The sequence below is a fragment of the Protopterus annectens genome, chromosome 9.part0 (assembly GCF_019279795.1).
Source record: "Protopterus annectens isolate FY-2018-M chromosome 9.part0, PAN1.0, whole genome shotgun sequence".
NCBI classification, from domain to species: Eukaryota; Metazoa; Chordata; order Ceratodontiformes; family Protopteridae; genus Protopterus; species Protopterus annectens.
The window spans coordinates 1,942,132,187-1,942,156,358 of record NC_056743.1 but is presented as its reverse complement, the minus strand read 5'-3'; the positions used below and the strand labels follow the sequence as shown (position 1 = coordinate 1,942,156,358).

General features: G+C 40.0%; 1 protein-coding gene across 1 annotated transcript in view; it reads right to left on the bottom strand.

Annotated features, from left to right (window-relative positions):
• RTBDN (retbindin) overlaps window positions 1-24,172 on the bottom strand; it is a 431,720-nt gene that overhangs the window by 131,716 nt on the left and 275,832 nt on the right. Inside the window, exons 3-4 of the mRNA XM_044084748.1 lie at window positions 17,201-17,300; window positions 15,216-15,344 (exon numbers count right to left, since the gene is read on the bottom strand). Of these exons, the coding sequence (XP_043940683.1) occupies window positions 15,216-15,344; window positions 17,201-17,300 (229 nt within the window). The remainder of the gene's footprint in view (window positions 1-15,215; window positions 15,345-17,200; window positions 17,301-24,172) is intronic.

Here is a 24,172-nt window from a genome sequence, read left to right as displayed (position 1 = left end):
CCATTTACTGGGTAAGACACTAAGTGATTGAAAGAGACCTGCCAGTCAGATGGAATGTTGCCATCTTCCAACCACTTACTATCAGTACTGGTGTCCCATTTGGCACTGGTGTCCCATTTGGCCGAGTGCTGCGGGATGCTCATGTTCACTCTCTTTGTGAATGATTCAACTGACCATGGTCATTGGCTCTAGATAATAGTCACTGCTGATGTGACATCCTGATTCCATGAGCAAAAAATGGGAAAAAGTAACTGTGCATGGATGGGTGAAAGGCTGGATGATCAATCATTGTAAAGGGGCAAAATTGGTCAAATATGCCAGTAACTCTAAAGTCCTTTCTGAGCATAATGCAGTCACCACAGTCAATGCCAAACTATAATCCAGCCTTAATTCAGTGCTGTTATGGCTTAAAACTGTGTGTCTTCAGCTGAAAACAACTAAGAGGGTAACGCTGTTCATCTCAAGTGGGAGCAAAAATCAGCCATTATAACATTTCCAATATCTTCAACCCATGAAAATACTCTCATCTTACCCCCTTTGGACAAGCCATTAGTTTAGGAAGTAATCCCCAAAATGTTGCTTAGTCCAATTACAGTTTGACAAACATATACAAAATACGTCGTCTTTAAAAGTAATTAAAGCTAGGCAAGCTTTTCTTTTTGCTATTATGTACCTTCTACCTTAATTTCTATACAATGTGCCTCTCCTAAGTAGCCTGCCATTTCTGCTACTCCATAACCCTAAGCTGGATTAGAGTTGGGTAGGTAGGATATATTGATGGAGAGCATACCACTGCTCACCCAAGTGGTCCGAGTTTAACCAGCAACTCACATTCGACAACCTCTACTTAAGAAGTGTCTTGGCATTACTTCTAATTCTTGTAAATATTAGAACATGCTAGCTTTACTGTTTGTATGTTTATATTTTTAGTACTAACATTTTCTTATGTGACAGCTATAATTTGTTCTGTATTTCAGTTTGTACACTATTTTATCTTATGTATAATGTTTCTTTTACTTTTTATTGATGTAGATGTTATTGGAGCTTTTCTCCTCGGGTCTCCACTGAAAAGCTTTTTTTGTAACTCAGCTGGACCAAGCCAGTTAATAAATGTGAAATAAATAAATTAATTAATTAATAAACTGTTGCCAATTCAATTGATATCTGCTTGTAATACTTCTAAGTGTCTTACTTTAACCAATACTTGACTGTGGCACAACACAAACAGAATATTTAGAATTTATAATGCATACTTAACACAAACCTCTAAAACAAAAATAAAATATGGGGAGTCTTGCTCTTCTGTACATGTTGACAAAATGTGGAATAACTAATTTATACTTAAAGATGCTTCCCTGAAATCATGATCTCTAAGGTTGATTAATTTTCTGATACTTTATCCAATTAAATGTTATCATTTGTAGTGTATTCCAACACTTAGTGTGTGCAGGGCAGAGAAGTAATTCTGGACAGGATGCCAGTCCATGAAGATATACCTATACCTACTCACTTTGGGATATGGGAAGATACAGAAGCAACCTGCAAAAAGCCACATGGACATATGGAAGACATGACTTTATACAAAAAGTTCTGAAGCAAGTAGTCAAGCAACAGAGCCAAGAGCTGTGAGGGATAACTACTGCAGCACCTGGTAATCATTTAGGATAGTCAGTACATTGAAAGGGTCAGTACTGAGTACCTTAATATCTTATTGCTTGCTACTGAAAACTAAGCTCCAAAGGTACCTTAATTATCTGTTTACAGACTTAGATTATCTGCAATACTGTGATTTTATTTTTATGTAAATTTAATTTGCAGTGCTTGCAGTTGTTCATCCTTTGTTGCCATCTATTGCTTCCGTACTAGTTGTGCTGGGTGCTTTTCTCTCTAAAAAGGTATTTGCACATTCCTCCATATATATCTATAGCAGGCATCCAAGATAAATAAGCCTTTCTTACATAATCATTAACTCTCTGAAGACCACTTGCACATCATACATTTTTTATTATTACATGCAATTTACTGTGTCAACTATTTCAGCTACTGGTCATAGTTAGGGCTAGGGAGTTTTTGTTTCTCAGTTGCTGTCATCTGATACCTATGCAACAAAAAAAGTAAAGGTCCCAAGTTGTGAAAGCAGTATGATCCTAGCTAAACTAACCTGGGGAGCAGAGAGGCCCCAGCAGAACAAACTGAACAGATGCTAAAGGGAGTAGCTTGAGAGCAGGTTGTGATTCAGGAAACAGAGTAAATCTCAACTTCTGTCTGGAAGTTCCAAAGTTTTCATATTAGATCCCTTCAAATCTTCAAAATATGTCACCTTGAATCAATATCATTTAAAGAAGCTTTATTTGGATTAGTGCTTTCGTCTTATAGACTTTGTCAGATCAAGACTGGCTAAGGCATTGCACTTTTATCCTAATTTCAACAAAGGTGAACGGGAAGAGCAGTTGCTATGACTGCTCTTCATATTAATCTTTTATTGGCCATAACTGAAGCTTCCTGATTGGCTGTGCTTCCTTGCTAAAATTTGCACATGTTTTTCAAAATTAGCCTTTTTACTGGTTATAATTAAAGCTCCCAGATTGGTTGCCTATACGGTTCAATGCATCCTTTCAGCTGCTTCTATGTTAGCATATAGGACAAAATTGCTTACCTGAATAAAGTTTCTTTAAATGAATACTGACTCAAGGCAACTTACTTTGAAGATTTGAAGGGATCTAATATGAAAAGTATGGAACTTCTGGACAGAAGCTAAGATTTACTCTCCTTGCTGAGCACAGTCTACTGTCGAGTTAATCCCTTTAGCATTTGTTCTGACACTTATGCAGAGTTCGCAGCCATGTGTTCTCTATTAACCTTTACTGCTGCTACTCTATAAAAACTGGAAACTTTGTGTCCACTTTTCCTAAACGTGGCAGTTCCTATTATAGCAAAGATGCCAGCATATTTGCAATTTATCTCTTACCAGACAGTGTACTAGTTCACACAACTCTTAAACAGGCCCTAATAATCCATTCCTATAAAATTACAGCTGATCTAAAGTTGTTGGTTAAGTTACTAGAAAACAAAAACTGTCAGTTCCCAACTGTGGAACATGTGGAAATGTATGGTTTATTCCCATATAAGCAGAATGGTTTAAAAAGGGATTTAATACCCTTAATGCTATTTACTGTTTGATGGCTGCCATTTTAAATGGTCTACTATTGGCATTTCGAATCCGCTTCAGTCGACCAATTAGAATGTTGACCCAGAATGTGGAATTTGAAATGCCGAAGAGTAAACCAAAGTGAAAATGAATACATCGACAACCATGGTTCGATGTATTCAACATAGCAAGAGGTGACATCACTCACCTCCTGCTATGCATATTAACATACCGTTAAACAATACAGTGAATGATACATCAATTCTACTATTTTGCAGGGGGGCTATGGCCCCCTGCACCCCCATGTGTGGGGCTGTGCCCCTCTGCACAATAAATATACCAACTGTGAGATTGCGCTACAGTGAGGAAATGTGCTAATTCCCAGTTCCTCACTAAACCACGATCACCCTGCACACTGTTGAACCAAAATGCTCGACTTACACTACCCATTCACTGTAGTGTAGTCGATTCATTTGGGTTCGACATTCTGCCAACTTGAAAACTGCAAGTCGACCACATGCCTGTCAACTAATGCAGTTTCAAGGTTTTCAGTGAAAACCTTTTAAATAATAAAGAAAGGAGACCAGTTCCAACAAACATTTCCTTGTCTGAAAATAGAATTTGAGTCTTATCAGTCAGAATAGCAATGAATTTACAAAATGTAGGATCTGTTTGTGGACCTATCTAATGCTTTAAATGCTACCTAAAAAGATAACTCCTGTAAGGTATCCTTGGGCTTGGTCTAACATAAGTACTATCTAGGCAGATACCCTCAAGATTCATTTCAGCTTTGGAGATGGGATAAAGATTAAGGTATTTACCTCACAGACACAAGGTGAATGGTTTGATTCTCACCTTCGGATGCTTGGCTAGGATTAAAAAGCCCCCCTGCGGTCATTAGCCTTGTAATAAGCTATGATCCTAACACTCATTTTTTGACTATTTATAAAAAGATAGTTATGTATGTAGCATACAGCGACATTCAACACTGGATGTGTCTATGCAAGCTAAGCTCATACTCTGCTTATAAATGATGTTTATGTAAGCAATTGTAAAACTTTTTTTCTCATGTATGTACACTAATCTGTATTATATATTCTTTCTGATGCTATGTAACTGTATTTTATGCATATGTCAAAACTGGTGTTAAATGTTGATCTTTTCTCCCTGGGCTTCCATTGAAGAGGGTTTTATCTCAGTTGGACTTTCCCAGTTAACAAAGATAAATAAATAGTCAAATAAATATGTGGATAATTTAATTTTTCTCAGTGACGTTGCCACTAATGAGGAAGCACAGAATATAATTCAGGTCGAGTCTAATGTGATCTTGCATTGTCTAAATAATAAAAAAAAAAACTCAAAACTGAGTAGAATTGTTGCTCTAATGGACTTCAGAGTTTATGTGAAAAAGATGTGCTCAGAATCTTAGAACCCTGTAGATGTCCAATAGATGAGACCCAGCAGTAAACATTTGGGAATTTGGATAGATCCCACACCTTTCATAAGATATAATGTAGAGAATAACATGGATAAAGTTCTGAAATAGCTGAAGGTGAGATATGAATTCATGAACATGCTTAACAAAGAATTCAGAGGAGCCACTGCTATCAGTATGCTGATTCTGAAGCTGCAACATCTCTTACAGATAATGGAGGCATAAACACAAAGGCACACCACTGGCTTGAATATCCAACAAAACTCTTTATTGAAAGTAGAACAGTAAGCGCTTTCGCATTGCACAGAACGCTTCTTCAGATTGAATGAAATTGTAAAACCAAACTGCCATTAAATAGCTCTTCATGCATCACCTGACCCATGATTACTTACAATTAAAACATTAAAGCGATAAACATAATCTTATATCATGGTATATGTATAAGAATAAACTTAAAATGCATATAAAATATATATAAAGAGAATGTATATATCAAAAACCCTATAAATGCAATGCTCTAAAATATATATAAATATATATATATATATATATATATATATATATATATATATATAAATAAATAATTTACTAATAAAAACTCTCTGTACCTACATGATAATGCTAAAATGGCTAAACACAATCATGACTAAGCTATTTATTTATCACTATATGCAAAAGGTAACTAAGAACACTGCTATCATTAGCAAATATGGCGGCCTATAAATAATGACATGGGTGATATGCGGAATAACTAGCACTAGACTGAGGTGTAATGTCCTCGAATGAAAAAATGTATATAACTAGTACTGTGAAACCAAGTAAAGATTCAGCGATTGACTGGGCTATCTTTCAGAAAAGGTTTCAAGTGAACCTTTTCATTGAGGCCATGTCCGTTATATGCCTGATACCTCAGGATCCATTTATTTTCCTCCTTTTCGGTGTAGTTCTTTATGTTTCCTAGTCTAGTACTGGTTCTGATAAGCTCTATGGCCATAAAACTAAATTTATGACTTACATCATTGCTGATAGTGTGCTTCGCTAAGGCATTATGGCATACAAGTGTTCTCTTACTCTCTCTCTCTTAATGTTCTATTGGTCTTTCCAATATAGAAAGATTCACATTTCGAACACTGAGCTAAATAAACCAAATTCCTGGATTTGCAGTCAGCATAGTGCTTAAAACTATACAGCTTCCCGGTATCAGGATGTTTGAAGGTGTTGTCATTCTTCATGAACTTACAGTGATTAGAACTCTGGCAGGCAAAAGTGCCTTGCCTATCTGACTGTACTATATCGTTAGTGTTATCCTCATAGCAAAGTATTCTTTTAAGTGATTTGGTGTTCCTGTAGGAGTATCTAGGTTGTTCCCCTACTATCTGCAACACTATCTCATCCATGGTTAGAATATTCCAGTGCTTGCTGATAACCTCATTAATTTTCTTATTGTTGTTGGTGTAGGGATTGGTAAGCCTCTGTGTCTGATTACTGGTGTCTCTTCTATATGAATGATGTCCACCTTTGTTTTTGATGTGTCTTTGTTTCACTGTGCCAATCAAACTGTGTCCCAGTCACCTAATGTTAATACTATTACATGAGGTATATTGCCCAACAAGACCATCACACAAAGTAGACATTATAACTCATCGCATTCCCCTTTGAACTTGGAACCAAAAGGCCTAAACCTGAAAGGATTACCTTTGGGTTAGTGAGTCGGAAGACAGCATGTAGCAAGATTGTTCCTCTGAATTCCTTATCAGAACTTGTCAGGGACAAGTCAAACTACGCATTACTCTAATCTAATTTTTTTCATCATTTATTTGCAAGCTGTAATTGTACATGCAACAGAGAAAATGGATGATATATTCCACAGCAAGTATACATATGTAGCATCTTAAAGGTGCTGAACTGCTTTAGCATTCAACCATTAAATATAATTGAACAAATGATGGTTGAATACCAGCCACATTGCCCTCTTCTAATATATCAGAAGGTACTTCATCATTTGGTTAAATAATGCTTAAAGCTGTTTGTTTTTGATCTTATTCCTGTACTCTGCATATAACAGTGTCTGTATTTAAATGTCTTGCAGTGTTGCAGCCCTGTGAGTGAAACTGTAACCATTTGATTTATGTGGAGTGCATACATAACAATATCTGTTTTGAACTCCTTTTAATATGCGCCTTTCCCAGGTTTTGTATTTTACTGTTCAATGTGTCTTTGGCCTGGATAGTGGCTGAAAAGGATATCTGGACCAGCCTACTCACCCAGTTAACAAACAAGCAAAGAAATAACTGAATAAATAATGTACATTACTCTGTTAGTTTACATTCCTTTGAATCATGATGTATGCTGTTTCATAATGACTGAAAAGATGCTTATAATGCATTGACTTAATGTTTCTGCAGCTTTACTCCCTGGGGCTCAACTGAAAATGAAGACTTCCCAGTTGGACAGTCTTGGTCACCAAATGTAGACAAACAAACAAACAAATAAATATGTCCTGTCTTTTCTCTCAAAACAGTCACAGTATACAAGTAGGGGTACAGAAAATAGGTAAGAATGGGTTGGACTTTACTGGAGAAAAACTGGCAAAAGAACCAAGGTATTGGGAGCAAATAGTTAGAGAGGGAAAGGTAATAGATTGGGGATCGGCCAAGAAGACATTTGGACTGTAGGCTAATGACTGTCTTCCCTATCAGGGATTGATATCAGACTTTAGACAAAGAGAAGGGATAAGGGAATCCTAAGTGGAAGACCTGCTCTGGTAGAGTTTTTAGTAGAATCTAGAACAGAAGCTGCTGTTAAAAAAAGGATAATTATTAGGGCATATAAAATATTGCGCAGTATCTCTATGAACCAATCAGAAGAGGTTAGAAAAGCAATTTACAAGGGAACAATGGGAGGGCATATGTATATGCCTAACAAGGTTACAAACAAGTCCAGAAAGTTTAGGGTGTTTGCTTGGAAGTGTTTGCACAGATATTTTTATACCTCAAGCAAACTTAAAATAATTTTTTCCTCAGGTAGATAGCAAATGTTGGAAGTGTGATAGGAAAGAAAGATGTGACTGGGTACAAATGTTTTGGGAGTGTAACAAGTTGGAAGGTTTTAAACTTCCCTACTGAGTACTCTGCCAAAAATATTGTCTGAGCAAATGGCTGTAATTAAAGGAATTATTTTTTGGGCTGGGATAGAAGATCTGAATTGCCTAGCCATAGTAAGGCCTTATTAAGTTTAATTCTGTTGGCTGCCAAAAAAACAATTACTAGAGAAAGGAAATCAGAGTCTAAACCAACTTCATTTGAAGTATTGAATATTATAAAAGAGGTAAAAGAACTGGACCTTTAGGAAAGGAAGGGAGCACATTTGATAGAAATAAATGGAAATTGTGGAAACAGTACATGCAGAATAATGTTCAGGAGGAGTGAGTTTTAAGGAAAGGCAAAAATGAGCAATTTATGTAATGTTTGGACTGATGACATTTATAAAGAAAATATATGTGATGTATAATGTATATAAAAGGAAAAATGTTAATATGGTTTATTTTGTTTTCTGTTATTGTATGTTTGCCTAGGTCTTATGGGATAATTTATTAAACCTGTTTAAAAGTTACAATATGTTTCTTCTTTTTATAGCATGCCAGGTTTGATCGTGTTACCTTACCAAATTAAGTATACTGGCTGAGTGGTAAGATTTATTTATTTATTTCCAGTTTGATTAATGGGGGAAGTCCACTGAGCCCAGAGAGCCCACTTTCAGTGGAGGCCCGGGGAGAAAAGCTCCATGAAACAGATTACAGTAAAGACAGCAGCCCAATAAAAATAAAAGTACAAGTACAAATACATATCAAATAATACAAAGCGTGAGCAATATTGCCCATAGTGGAACATATCATGCAGATACATTTTAACAAATTCATACAGTTAAAGTCAAAAGTCAAAAGCTATTTACAATATTTACAGAGTGTGAGAGATTGTATGGGAATTAGCCATAGAAGGTTATAGCCAGCTATAAGGTGCTTAAGAACTCAGAAGGATACCCTGCCAGGGGCTTTTGTTAAAGAGTTCTAGATATGGAGAATGCAGTTACATTTCCATTTGGAAGAGAGGTAGGTGTAAAGCTGAGTTTTGAAGTTGTTTGTGTTTGACATTATCCTTAGTGTGGAAGGGAGAGAGTTCCATTTCTTACCTAAGGAGAAGGACAGGAGAAGTTGTCCAGCAGGACATTTAGGTTTGCGGACAGTAATTAAGTTCTGGTGTTCAGATCGGAGAGTTCTATTTGGGGTGTATGGGGAAAGGATGTCAATTAGAGCGGGGCATTTGGGTGGATTAAATATTAGTCTATGTGCTGTAGTGAGATGGAGGAAGTCCAGGTTGTTGTTGCTGTTTGTCTTTCGGCTTTTTCCCAGTAAGGGGTTGCCACAGCGGAACTCCGGTCCGCTAACGATTGGCAGTAGATTTTTACGAAATGCCAAGGTGCCAGCTCAACACCCAACCCTCAAAGAAGGCACTCCCATTTATGCATGCATGTCTTTTGAATGCTACCCAACCATGGGGAGGACATGCAGACTCCACACAGAAGGCACTCCCAAGCCACGCCGAGAATTGAACGGGAGAACCTCTTGCTGTGAGGTAACAATGCTACCGCTGTATCACCGCGGTGAATTCTAACCAGTTGAGGGACTGTAGGGTAACACAGTGATGAGTGGAATGTCTGGCTTTGGTGGTAAATTTAGAAATTTTGTTATAACAGCTTTCACGTATGGAAGTGATGGAAGAGGACAGGTTAGTTAGTGGTGTGGCGCCGTACAGAAGGAAAGGAAGGAGGTAAGAGGAGGCCAGAGTATGCCTGGTAGAAGTAGAGAGGAAGTGGCTGTTCCTGCATAGCATACCTAGTTTTTGGTGGGTTTTCTTTATATTTGGCTGAATATGGATGTCAAACTTGAGGTGTTCGTCTGTAGTTACACCGAGTAGTTTGGCAAAGGGAACAACTTTGGTCCGAGACTTGCTTTGGCTAAGGACTTGGAAGGAATTTTTATCAAAAGAGAAAGATTTTGAGGGTGTGAATAGTGGTATTTTAGATTTGTTAGCACTGAGAAAAAGGTGATTTTGGTGCATCTAGATCTCAGTAGTTGAGAAGGCAGTCTGAGTTTTAGATAGGAGTTCAGGGAGGTTAGAGGCAGAGTAGACAAGTGTAGAGTCATCTGCATATTGGATGACTTTGGCATTAGGAATAGCAGAGTGAAAGTTATCGATAAAGATATTAAACAGCATTGGTCCAAGGATGGACCCCCTGTGGTACTCACGTAGGGTTGGGTAAGAAAGGTGAGGTGCCTTTTTTTCCATTTCACAGCCTGAGATCTATCTGACAGATAGCTTGAGAACCAAGAAAGAGTGTTTTGGGAGAGAGTTAGGTTTGAGAGGTGACTTAGAAGGTGCTTTATTGAATGCTTTAGAGAGATCTAGGAGCACTGTGGATACTGAGTTCCCAGAATCTCGGGCTTGATTGACAGTTTTTAAGAATGAGAGTAGAGCTGTTATGGTGCTGTGTCCTGGTTGGAAGCCATGTTGGGTAGGGGCAAGAAGTTGGTTTTTAGTCAAAAAAGGCATAAGTTGGAGGTGGATACATTTTTCTAGGATTTTGGTGATTGGAGAGAGAAGAGCTATAGGGTGGAAGTTTGAAATGTTAATGTTTTTGCCTCTGTTGTGGAGAGGAAGAATAAAGGTGGAACATCAGAGTTTAGGGACATAGGATTCCTTTATGGATCTATTAATTAGGGTACTAATTGGGAGAGCTATACCATCGGTAGCAGACTTGAGAAAGGAAGAGGGGATGTTGTCAGGTGCATTGGAGCAGGGTTTAAGTTTGGATAGAAGTCTTTTTATGTAGTTAGTGGAGATAGGTTTAAGCTCAGACATAGGGGGGAAATTATTTGGGGACTTAGATGAGGTGGAATGTAGGAGAGATGGGTCATTGTTGGGAAAAGTTTTTGTTAGGTCGGATATTGACTCTATAAAGAAAGAGCTGAACAGTGAGACTAATTCGAGGTCAGAATTACTTGGGTCTGGACAGGGGTTATTTTTGGAAAATGGGTTGAGGAGTGAGTTTATGGAGTTCCAAAAAAGCCTAGGGTTTTGGGGATGGTTGGACTGGAGCTTAGTGTAGTAGGATTGTTTGTCTTTGAAGATTTGTTTTTTTGCAAAGTTACGGAGCTGTGTATATTGGAGAAGGGTTTCAGGAAGTTTATTCTTTTGGTAAAGCTTCCAGAATTTCTCTCTTTGATGCATACTTTGCTTTGTTTCTTTGGTCAGCCAAGGGGCAGGTATAGTTTTTATTCTTTTTTCCTTGTTGGAGCTAGGGAGCCAAGGGGCAGGTATAGTTTTTATTCTTTTTTCCTGGGTGGAGCTGGGGAAATTTAGAGCATCTAGGAAATCAGAATTAAAGTGGTCTATGGCTTTATCAAGTGGAAAGGTTTTTAGAATGTTCCAATTCATTTGTTTGAGATAGCTAGAGAATGTTTTGGGGTCAAATTTACTAAGGTTGCGGGTCTGAATATATCAATGTTGGTGTAGATGGGAGGTGGTTGCACAGTGAATGAAAGCTGGAAGGTGGTCACTAATAGTCAGGGATGGTGAGAGAGTTGGTAATTTTATTTGGATCGGTGACTAAGATCCAGTCAAGAGTGGATCCTGGAGGATTTGTTTTATTTTGTCTGTTGATGGAGTGGAGTACTTGAGTAAATTTAAAGAGGTTAATGGACAGGGAGGGTATGTGACTGTTGATTTTATTCCAGTCGATGTTTACATTGCCTAGTATGTAAGTTTCAAAGTTAATTTCAACTGAGGCCCATTGGAGTATGTCTTCAAGGGTTGAGACATTATTTCTGGGTGGGATATAAAGGGCAATGATACAGAGGCTTTTGTGATTATTCATTTCTAATAGACAGACTGTTAGTTCTGCATTGGCAAATTTTGGAATGGGGTTTAGTAGGGGAATTAAGGTAAGCAGACTGGAATAGATTAATGCAATGCCTCCGCCTTTTTCTTTGGGTGGTCACATCTATGAGTTTGAAATCCAGTGTGCAGGATTTCAGAGTCAGAGATGTGGGGTTTGAGCCAAATTTCGGCGATGGCTACAATGTCAGGTTGGTTATGATTTAGCCATGCTTGAAACTGATGTGCTTTGTTTTTGAAACTCTGGGCATTGAATGTGAAAAATGTAAGAGTATTATAGGGGGATGAAAGGTTAGAGGAAGGGGAGGGTGATTGTTATTTGTGGGTGGTTTAGGTCCGGGGTTGGGGTGAATGTCGCCAGCTAAGATGGGGTTATTGAAGGAAGTTATTTTAGTTAGTTTTGATTTGGATTTAGGGTATTCTAGATGGTGTAGTATTTGCTTAAGAGCAAGTGTCTTAGCAGTAGTGGAAATAATTTTAGGATTAAAAAGGTGCAGAGGTTTGAGCTGAAACAGAGAGAAGGAGATGGAAAAGAGATGATTATTTGTGTGAGGGAGGAGATGGTTTTCTGTGGGAGTATGGTAAGGAGTAGAGAGTGGAAACTGATTGGCGGTATAGGAGCTGGCATGGTATAAAGTTGTTAGGAGTAGTAGGAGGGAGATGAGGGGTTTGGAGTGTTAGGAACAGTAAGGAAAGCATGGTTAGAAAAATGTAGTTTAATATGGGCGGATTTATAGTTGGGAGAAGAGCTGTGGGGTGAGAGGGGGTAGTGAAAGACTGATGTATTTAATTAGTGATTTATTTACTGTGGCTAAAAGGAGGAGATGTAAAGAGGGGAAGGCTTTGAATGGATGGTTGACTGTGGGTGAAAGGAGGAGAGGTAAAGAGAGGAAGACTTTGACTGGATGGTTGACTGTGGGTGAAAGGAGGAGGGGTAAAGAGGGGAAAGCTTTGACTGGATGGTTGTCTTGACTGGGTGGGGAGTGGTTGAAATAAAAGTAGGAGTATTGGGGGTGGGTGGAAATTGGGGTAGGGGAGTGAAGTGAGCCTGCAGGCCAAATGGAGCAGGTAGCGCCAAGGAGATGGAAGAAAGCCAGCGAAAAGTTATCAGTGAAGCTGAGAATCAGCTCAGAGGTAAGACGGCACTGGCATAAGGCACTGTGTGTGTGAAATTAGAAGGATGCAGAGGGCTGACAGGGGATAGGAGCTGAAAACAGGGCAGTAGCAGTTGAGTAGAATATAGTAAGTATAAATAGGGCTAAAACAGGGCAGTGGTAAATTAATAGAACAGTTACAGTACTTTTGGCTTGTATTAAAAGATAGGTAGTGGTTGAACAATGCCACATGGTAACCTAACTGAGTAAGTACAACGGTAAGCTATGAGCACTCAAAGGAGGGGGAAAGAGCCTAGGAGAGTAAAGGGAGATAAAATCCATGGTAAAATGCTAGCAAATGCACACAGGGTTAATATACAACACTGGTAGGTATAGGATATTTTTTTATTTTACAATAGGGTACATACACATTTAAAGTTAGTTCTTGGGGAGGCAGAGTGGTTAAAGAAGCACTGCAGGATCCCCCTTAGGATGAACTTTACAAAAATAGCAATAAGAATCACAAACAAAAACAATACCAGGTAGTACTTAAATGTGCGCGCACTACTGGGGATTCCTATGAAGCAAGGCAAAAAAGCCAAGTCAAAACATGGTGTGTTTCTACATCAGGTTTTTTGATACCTGTGTAATTAAGCAGGAGTGGGAGGGAGGTGTGCAGGTTCAAGTTGGGGGAGGGGGTAGACACAAAGTAATACAAGGTTGTGAGTCAGAAAAACTGGACTAGGCCAGCTTGCCAAAAAGAAAACAGGAAAACCAAGCTAAGTCAATTCCAGGTCAGTGTAGTGCAGTATCTTCCTAATAACTACAAATCTTATGCTACTAATCTAGTACAGTGTGGTGAAAAGACTACCACTTCTACAGGGAAAAACAACTGAAGTATAGGCTGCAGGTACATAGGTAAACTTTTTCCAAGAGAAAGTAGTTTTAAGTAATTGACCTAGGAGTACAATAGGAAGAGAAATATGGGGGGGGGGGACCAGTAGTGTGCATGCGTACATTGAAAGGGGAAAGAGTCTTCAGTTTAGAGGACAGATTAAATACAACTCTAACATACACTAGTGTAGCTGAAAGCACTTTAGTGTTTCACCGACGCAGGGTTTCACAGTGCAGGGCAACGACACAGCCTTGGGTTGATTGGAGGTTGGCCAAGACACAGGATGTAACTTTTGCTGAAGGGACTGGAAGTAAAAAGGAGAAGGAGGTAAATATTAGGTCTGAAGTTTTAAATCACTCTGATTACTAAGTAACTAAGATAGTGTATGCAGGGGAGGAGCAGCATACCTTGTAAGAAACAGCACAGTTCTAAGATCTCTGCCATATAGCTCCAGAGTCTATTTCCCATCCTGTACTCAGTGTCTGTGCAGAATTTTGCATGTTGTTATAGTTTTCTACAAGTACTGCAGTTTCCTCCCTTCTCTTAAAAACATACTAGGCGATTGGATATGCTGAAAATACCCACATATATTTTGTATTCTTTCCCTTGTGGATCAGCTCATGGGTGAAAAGAGTGGGATGGATACGCTCAATTATTAATTTAACAACCAAATAAACACAATCACAACACATAATTTGTATATCTCAACACATGTATGCTTGTCTGTTTTGTAACTTGCCACATTCGTTTGTGTATACTGCTCAAGTGTGTTTTACTGTACTGTCTTTTTCATGTTGACCTACTTCTTATAATTTGCTTCACCAGCATTTATTCAGACTTTTGATGCTGATCATGACAGAAAAGCACTTCTTGAAACCAGTTAGTTCACAAATAAAATATATGAAAATTTGCAAGTTTAACAATGTTGCACATTTTATAGTAAAGAAATGTGAGAAGAAGAGGGAAGAATTTGTTTTATATGTAAGTTAACTGGAACATTTTGGCCCTTTTTCAGAATGCATCAGGCATTCATTAAGTAATTCTGGATGATGGTACAATTTATTTGTTTGCTACAAGGGGAAGTGAACAGGTTCCTTTCTGAATACGATTCAGCAATGAGCTAGGATACAAGGCTAAAATGCAATATATATACATAAAAGGACATTCTGTCCCATCTTTGTCAATTACTGTAGATTTGCTGTTTATCGCTACCTCATGTCTCCTCTGTAAAAGGGTCTTGGCTCAGAAGGACCACCTGGTTATTAAATATAATAAATAATACATATTGTAGTAGCTTAAAGTGGTCAATTAACCAGCAGGAAATATATGCTGCTGTCTGCTAGAGTTTTATTGTACACTGACATCAAGGGAGTTAAGACACTATTTTCTTTCCACTGAGTCAGGTCTTTGTTTTCACATTAAATCAAGTGAAAAAAATGAAGAGTTTTAGCAATAAGACCGTGCAACTAACAGAAGGAGAATTCAACGAAAACCATAAAATAAGGTACTACATTTACGCTTGCATGATGTGAGAGGACATAATGTGTGACAGAAAGCAGAAGTGACACAGTAGTCTGATATATGGTGATACAGCATGGTAAGTCAACCAACCCTGCTTCAAGGATATTTCAGCACATTTTCAGATACTACTCAGTTCAGATGACACTATTTATGCGACTTATTAACTCACCATTGGTCACAGAACTGGTGGCACAGTGGCACACCTTGGATGGCAGTGGAACGCTCAGGATGAGGCCAGCGTGCTGCATCAGGTGAACAGCGGTAGAAGCATTCCACACGTTTCATGAAGTTCTCACACCTGCAAACAAACGAGAAATGAAATCCAGTCACATATAAATGACACTTACTTGAAATATACACTGTATAGTCAGGGGTCTATATATACATCCATATACCTAGGATAAGCAGGTGTAAAGACACAGACAGAAAGACAGACACACACACACATGCACAACATGGATATAAATACTTAAGGTGATTATGAAAATCCAATGTTTATTAAATTATTCACTAAATAGTTATAAGTAATACTGTTAGTTACAGAATGTTCTCCCCAAGTATTAAAGTATTTAGGGGACATCAGAGAAAGTCACACATTCATCAGTGAATCAGTGGTCTTAAGTATCTCGTTGTAAGCTACCCCTGTTTGCTTTGTGAAAGCTGAATCCTGTCCCTTTTTTTCTGGTAGAATCTATGCTGGTGTCATGGTCACTGTAGCTATGACATGTTTTCTGGCTGGGACACTACTATATGTCCATTCCACTGACAGCAGAGGTGCACCCTGTATTCTGGTAGGCATGCTGATCCATGTGCTTCACTGTTACCACTGCTATTTCCTGTTCTCTGACCAGGTCACTGCTGCTGTTATTGTCATCACAGGTACAATATTTCCTGTTCTCTGACCAGGTCACTGCTGCTGTTATTGTCATCACAGGTACAATATTTCCTGTTCTCTGACCAGGTCACTGCTGCTGTTATTGTCATCACAGGTACAATATTTCCTGTTCTCTGACCAGGTCACTACTGCTGTTATTGTCATCACAGGTACAATATTTCCTGTTCTCTGACCAGGTCACTGCTGCTGTTACCTTCATCACTGGTGTTTTCTATACTCTCTGACCAGGTCACTGCTGCTGTTATTGCCATCACAGGTATTCCCTGTTCACTGACCAGGTCACTGCTGCTGTTATTGCCATCACAGGTATTCCCTGTTCACTGACCAGGTCACTGCTGCTGTTATTGTCATCACAGGTATTCCCTGTTCACTGAACAGGACACTAGCACATGCTGATATACCTAAAATCATAGCCATGACATGTTCGTAGCCAGACCCTGGACAGGTAGACAGGTAGCTTTAATAGACTGTGTATTGCATTAGTGACTGGCCTACCATGTGTACCCAAATGTAACAGTCTCTGAACTGCCCTAACGACGTAGTGGATGACCATACTGTCACCATCCTGTTAGGGTGTAAACATCACCAAGCTCTTTCCTGCAATAATCCACTGCTAGGGCACAGGCTGTACTTTAGGGTTTGAATCTTCACTAACACATAAAAAGAAAATCTGTTATATTCATGGTCAAGATACTAGGAACATCACAGGGCAGCTTTACAAGCTCTAACCTTCCTGATACATTTTCATTCACTGTATCTGCTAGGTACTGCACCACCATGGTATTTTATAAACAGCAATGTCGCATGGCTTAGTAATAATTTCCATTTGATAACATCCCCTTCCCACTGTCCAAAGCTCAAACTACAGCCTGTCTTTACCCTACCTCCTTCCATATATTCCATGGTACATCTATGGTTATTAATACCCTTGGATATAAATGCAGAGAAGCTTGGTATTAAAATTTCTTTCCCTCAATGAATTTATATCCAGAAGCCTGACCTGTCCTAGTGGTGATATTTTACCACTGCCAAACTGCATGGCTGCATTTCTGATCATGGCTTTACATCAGAGCTAAGCCTGTTTACTATTTTTTCATTTTAATAACTATTGTTACTTATTTTGCTCAGACATTTGTGTATATCCTGCAGTTTCTTTAGGACTGAAGAAGGTATGACAGATATGACTGCAGCAGTGTTAACAGCATTCCCCATTAGGAAACAAAATTATAAAACCATCTTCTGGAACAGATTACACTTACTTTGTGCTGAGATTTCCACAGCGATTCCAGTAAATGTCATTGACCTGGGATAGTGGAGAAATTGCTAATTCTTCATTAATGTCTTTAACGCAGCAAGCATCTTATTTGGGGAGAAAAAAGACAACGTATTAGTAGAAATGCAAGACATAAAAGCATTTTCATTCATCTTATACAAAGCTCTAGTGTTCTCATAAAATGTATGCTTCTGAGCTCCCACAGAGTTAGTGAAAAAAATAATTGTTTTATAGATAGCGTTATTACCTTTCACCCTTGGAAGGAACAAAATCCTACGATGATGAAAAGTGAACTGCCCTTCTTTCATGGTCATTTGTAATGACAATGATGTCATCAAACTAATAGTAAAACATTGTCTTAAAAACAACAGTTGATTATATATATATATATATAAACAAACTAACAAAATAAAACCTTTACTCCAGATATAAGGTTCATAGGTAAATAAGTAAGTACTAGGTTAGTTGCTTTTGTGGACCATTTTAAGCCTAGCCAGTTTCTCTTTGTGAGAATCAAACCATGTACCTCTTGTGTGTGAGGTAATCACCCTAACTATTATGTCAACCCCAATCCCCTAAGGGCATCTAACATCTCCAAAGCATTAAGAACAACTCATGTATACTCGTTTTCATGCTAATCACTTATTTTCTTGATCATAATATAAACTTTGGAACTCTCTGTCATATGACATCAAAAGCATTCCCTTCTGTGGAACCTTCATAGGTTCATAGGTGTGTACTAGGCTAATGGCCCTGAAGCCATTTCAAGCCTAGCCCAATAGAAGTGCCCTGGCATCGTGCCACCAGATGTTAGTTCCCAGTGCCTCTATCAGCTAGAGCCACTAGAGTGATCCCTGGGGTGAAATGTCTATTTCCCATCCACTCATCAAGATTTCTGTTGAAGAGGGCCAGTGAGGTGCTCTGCTTGACATATATGGGAAGTCTATTCCAGAGCATGGGCCGTCTCTGGATTATGAACCTGCCCCTCCAGCATGTTCTGTTGATTATGGTAATGAGGTTGAAGTCTCTGAAACATGTGGTGTGGAGGGATTTGGATTTCTTTAGATGTAGCATTTCTAACAGAGCTGGGTAAGACATGGCTTTGTAAGTCAAGCAAAGATCACCTCTTAGTAGACGATATGAGACAGAAAATACCTGGAGTTTTTTTGAGTCTGTCCATGTAGGACATGTGTTTAAACCCTAGGATCCTCTTCGTGAGGTACTTGCCTTTCCAGCTGTTGCATGTGTCTAGTGAGGTACATGCCAAATGGGGCATTATACTCGATGACTGGCCTAATGAGGGAAGAGTAGAGAGAGATGATGACCTCTTTATTCCTGGATGTAAAACCCTTGGTAATGAGATGCACCCCATAAAGGACTTTCTGACCACAGTGGCAATGTGGTGGTCGAAGGATGGGTTGCTGTCAAACTGTGACCCCAGATCTCTTATAATGCCTTCAGTGTTCAGTGGGCTCCCATCAATGTGGTAACTAGTGGGAACCGAGTTCTTCCCAAAGGGGACGATGACACATTTTTTGGCATTAAGCTTAAGGCCATGGTTTCGACACCAGTCATTGGTCTCAGTGAGGCCTTTCTGTAGGATGTCTACATTACTTGGGGAGTTAATAATGGCTCCCAGCTTGCAGTTGTCTGCGAACGTGGTCAGCCAGAGTCCCTCCATGTTGGCCTGGACTTCTGATAAGTAGATGCCAAACAGGAGAGGACCCAGGAACGATCCCTGTGGGACTCCACTCCTGACTGGTTGGCAGTCTGACTTGGAGTCCACTACTTTCATCCTGTGCATTTTATCCGTGAGCCAATTTGCAACCCATCTAGTGATATAGGGGTTGATGCCTAGTTTGGTGAGTTTATCAATAATTCATGAGTGGGGAATGGTATCAAAGACCTTGGCCAGATCAGGGTAGGCTGTATGAACTGCCTTGCCCTCATCCACAGCTCTGATGACTGACTCAAAGAAGTCAACCAGGTTGAGCAGGCATGATCTACCTTTCACAAAACCAAAGTGCATGGTATCTAGAGTTTGGAGATTCCCTATATCCTTATTAATTAGGTCCATGATGATGTGCTCCATAGCCTTACATATCAAACTCATCAGGCTAATGGGGCAATAATTCCCAGGTAGTCACTCCCCCTTTATGGAGAGGGATGACTGTAAGCAGTGTGCCATTTGGTAGGGACAAAGCCTAAGGTGAGGCTGTGACTGAACAGGGCACACAGATGTGGTGCCAGTTCACTTTGTAGTTCATGTAGAACACATCCATGGATATTGTCAGGTCCCATGGAAGCTGTATTCTTGGCCTTGGACAATGCAACTTCAACCTGTGCTGCAGTAATGCTGGGTGCCTGGCATTCCTCCGGTATTGTGATTGGACCTTTGGGTGGAGAGAGGGGTGAAGTTGGCACTGAATCTGTCAGCCAGTATGTTAGCAATATCTGTTGGCTCAGTATAGGTGGTACCATTGTGCAGTAACTCAAAGCAAACCTGGGTATTGCCGTGGAGATTCTTGATATAACTATAGAAGGCTTTGTGGTTGTTTTTTGTGTCTGCCGCAATTCTGCCTTCATAGCTGGCTTTAGAGGTTTTCATGAGGGATCTCAACTTTTTGTGGAGGCTAATAAGGGAGTTTTTCCAGTCTTGGGACTTCACCTTTTTCTGCAACAGTTTCTTCCTTCTGTTGTAGAGTTTATTAATGGCAGGGGACCACCAGATTGGCTTCCTATTTTTCGGAGGCGAGCGTCTTGGTTCTGTTGGGTATGGCTAGTTCCATGCATTTATGTACGTGTTCGTACAGTGCATTGGTGTATGAATCGGCAGTCATGCATCTGTTTTCCATTGACATGGGTACCGTAAAGTTGGCCATCTCTGTTTTAGGAGGCCAAAGTCAGCTTTGGAGAAGTTTTTCATGGTGAATACCTTTGCGGTATGGGTGAGATGTGGATTTCCACGGTGATTAGTTTGTGGTCGGATCTAACCAGGGAGGAATTGACTATTGGTGTAGAGCAACGGTTGCCCATGTTAGTAATAACCACTTCTAGTGAGGGTAAGAATGAGCTGGTCCAGGGCATTAGAAATGATGAATTCCAGAAAGCATTGGGTCAGTGTATTCGTGCATGAGTAATTTTCACAGTTGATGGAGGGGTAGTTGAAGTCATCTAGTATGAGAGTGTTGGGTTGGACCCTAATGGTTTCCAGGGTGCTTAGGAACATGGAGTGAGAGTCTTGGGACATGGTTGGGGACCTATAGCAGGCTATGACCTGAATCGCCGTCTTACCCAATGTTAATTGTACCTGAAGTATCTCAAATGCATTCAGAAAGTTATTCAGTGCCATCTCCTTAGCCTTGCCATGTGTACCTAACTCAGCATTCCTTCTGTCAAACAGGAAATGTATTTGTCACAATTTACCACCCATTTGATTCCATATTAATTCAAATTATTTTAGTCCCACTTTAGCCCACATTCAAACCATGTAACCTTTTCACCTTTTCTCCTATATTTCTCGACCACTGTATCTTAAAAGAACAAAAATTATCATTTAGTTACTTTTTAAACCCTGGCTCTTTTTTAATTTTTATTTTGTTTTATTTGCATAATTGTAACAAGGTCAAGTTAAAAATGGACCCTTGTGGGCCAGTTTACCTACAAATAAATATCAAATAAACAGCATATGATTAAAAAGTCATTTTATACATTTTCATGACCTCCTTTCGATCTCCTGTCATGCCAAGAAGTTGAGCATCTGTTGATTACTGTCTGCTTGCAAAACACCAACCATTCTCACAATGAGTAAGGGTCAGAAGTTAAACGTAATGAGTTACACATACTAGCTCAGGCATATTTTACTTACTTATGGTCTGCTACACAATCATGCCCTTTAGTGTGCTCACACAAGTCCCTCAGTTATCAGACAAATGCTTCAGTATGCCAGGGATCTGCATGGATGAGGTTACCAGACTTTTCTCGGGGTCTGTGTGAGGGGTACCATGCTAGAGATAAAACTGATCATTCTCTCCCAGGGAAGCATGCAGGATCATAGCCATGGCCTTATCTCCAACAGGTCAGTTCACCACCACCTAGGCTGTTATGTAAATTGGGTTGCAGGTAACATGGATAGATACACTGCCCCTGTGTCTGTGTGTCTACCTGTTTCATGTTTCCTGTTGTTCATAGGTTCATAGGTAGGTACTAGGCTATTGCCCCAAGGGCCTAAGTAAGCCTAGCCAACAAGGTTTCCTGGCTTATGCCACCCAAGAAAGTTAATTTCCTGTGCCCCTGTTGAGCAGAGCCACAGAAGTGATCCCCAGGGTGTATTTCCTATTTCCCATCCACTCATCAAGAGTTTTCTTGAAGAGTGCTAATGAGGAACTTTGCTTGACATAGATGGGTAGCTTGTTTCACAGTATAGGAAGTCTCTGGGACAGGAATCTATCCTTCCAGCATGTACTGTTTATTGTGGTGACAAGGTTTAGGTCCCTAAAGTGTGTAGCTCGGAGGGATTGGTATTTCTTTAGGTGTAGCATGTCTAACAGCTCTGGGTTTAACATAGCTTTATATGTTAGGCAGAGATCTCCTCAGAGTAGGCGATATGCTACAGAGTAAAACTGTAGTTTTTGAGATGGTCAGTATAGGGCATCTGAGGCCAGTAATCCTCTTTGTGAGGTACTTCTGTGGCCTTTCCAGCTGTTGTAGATGTCTTGTGAGGTACATTCCAAAAGGGGCATTGTACTCTATAATGGGTCTAATGAGTGCCGAGTAGAGGGGAACAATAACCTCTTTTTTCCTGGATGGGAACCCTTTTGTGATGAGGTGTACCACATAGAAGGATTTCCTGACTACTGTGGCGATGTGATTATCAAAGGAGAGACTACTGTCCACCTGTGTCTCTTATCACACATTCAGCATTAAGTAGACTGCTGTTTATGTGGTAGTTCATGGGTGCAGAGTTTTTACCAAAGAGGATGACAATGCAGTTTTTGACATTGAGCTTGAGGCCATGCCTCTGACACCAGGCATCTGTCTCACATCATTTGGGGAATCGACTATGGCTCCTAGTTTGCAGTCATCTGCAAACTTCGTTAGCCAGAGGCCTTCTGTGTTAGCCTGTACTTCAGGAGAGGTCCCAGGACTGAACCCTGTGGTACTCCACTTGTCACTGGTTTGAAGTCAGATTTGGAGTCTGCAACTTTTACAGTGTGAGTTTGGTCAGTGAGCCAGTTGGCAACCCATCTTGTGACGTAGGGATTTATACCTAGTTTAGTGAGTTTAGCTATAATTCCAGAATGGGGGATGGTGTCAAAAGCCTTGCGAGGTCAAGATAGGCTGTGTGAACCACCTTACCCTCATCTACAGCTTTGGTGACTGCCTCAAAGAAGTTGATCAGGTTCAGAAGGCATGATCTGCCTTTCACAAACCTGAACTGGGTGGGGTCCAGAGTTTGGAGGTTACCAATGTCTTTGTTTATGAGTTCCATGATGATACGTTCCATGGCTTTGCAGATCAGGCTTGTCAGGCTAATAGGGCGATAGTTCCCAGGATCAGTGGTAGCTCCCCCTTTGTGGAGTGGGATAACTGTTGCTGTGCACCATTCAGTGGGCACAAAGCCTGATGTGAGACTATGACTAAACATGGTGCTTAGGTGGGGAGCCAGTTCATGTAAAACACAGCCTTGGATTTTGTCCGGTCCCATGGATGCTGTGTTTTTGGTTTTAGAGAGTGTAGCTTTTACCTGCATAGATGTGATTACAGGGACTCTGCATTCTTCCTGTATAGATATGGGCTTCTTAGGGGGTGAGAGGGGGGTAAAGTTAGCACTGAACATATCTGCCAGGATGTTGGCAATATCAGTTGGTTCTGTAATTTTCATGCCATTGTGCTGTACCTCAGAGCAGATCTGGGTGTTGCCATTGAGATTCTTGACATAGCTATAGAATGCTTTGTGGTTGCCCTTAGAATCAGTGATGATTTTGTTTTCGTAGCTAGCTTTGGAGGATCCTATAAGGGATCTCAGCTTCTTACTGAGGATGACCAGGGAGCTCCTCCACTCATGGGATTTTACTCTCTTTTACAACAGTTTCTTCCTTCTGTTGTAGAGTTTGTTTATGGCAGGGACCATTGGCTTCCTTTTTTTGGAGGAGAGCATCTTGGTTCTGTTTGGGATAGCACGATCCATGCACTCGTGTAAGTGCTTACAGAGTGCATTTGTGTAGGATTCAGCAGTCATAACTGTACTGTCCATCTGCATGGGTGTCATAAAGTTCACCACTTCTGTCTTAAGAAGCATGACGTTGGTTTTGGAGACATTTTTTACCATGGTTTCCTTAATGGTGGGTGGGGGCGGGATGCGGATATCTAGGGTGATAAGCTTATGGTCGGATCTGAACAATGAGGAGTTGACTTCAGGTGTGGTCACTCATGTTGGCAATGACTAGGACTAGGATATTGTTGCCCCTGGTGGAGGTGTGGATAAGTTGATCTAGGACATTGGAATTTATGAATTTCAGAAAGCATTGAATGAAGGAGTTGGTACATGAATAGTTTTCCCAGTTAATGGTGTGGTAGTTGAAATCGCCCATTATTAGGGTGTTTGGCTGAACCCTAATATTTTCCAGTATATCAAGAAAAGAGGAGTGGGAATCCTGGGGCATGGTGGGGGATCTGTAGCAGGCTACAATTTGGATTGCAGTTTTGCCCTGAGTTAGTTGCACTTGAATAACCTTGGGTGCATTATGCTGCACAACTAGCCTGGAGGTGTGGATATCCTTAATGAATATGGACACACCTCCGCCTTTGGTGTTCTGGTTCAGGTTAGATGGCTGAAAAGTGTGGTATGAGTTATAGCCTGGTAATACAGGGGTGCTCTCTAGAGCCTTGAACCAGGTCCCAGTCACTGCACAGATATCGATGTTCTCCATTTTAAGGAGTGCCTCAAGTGAGTGCA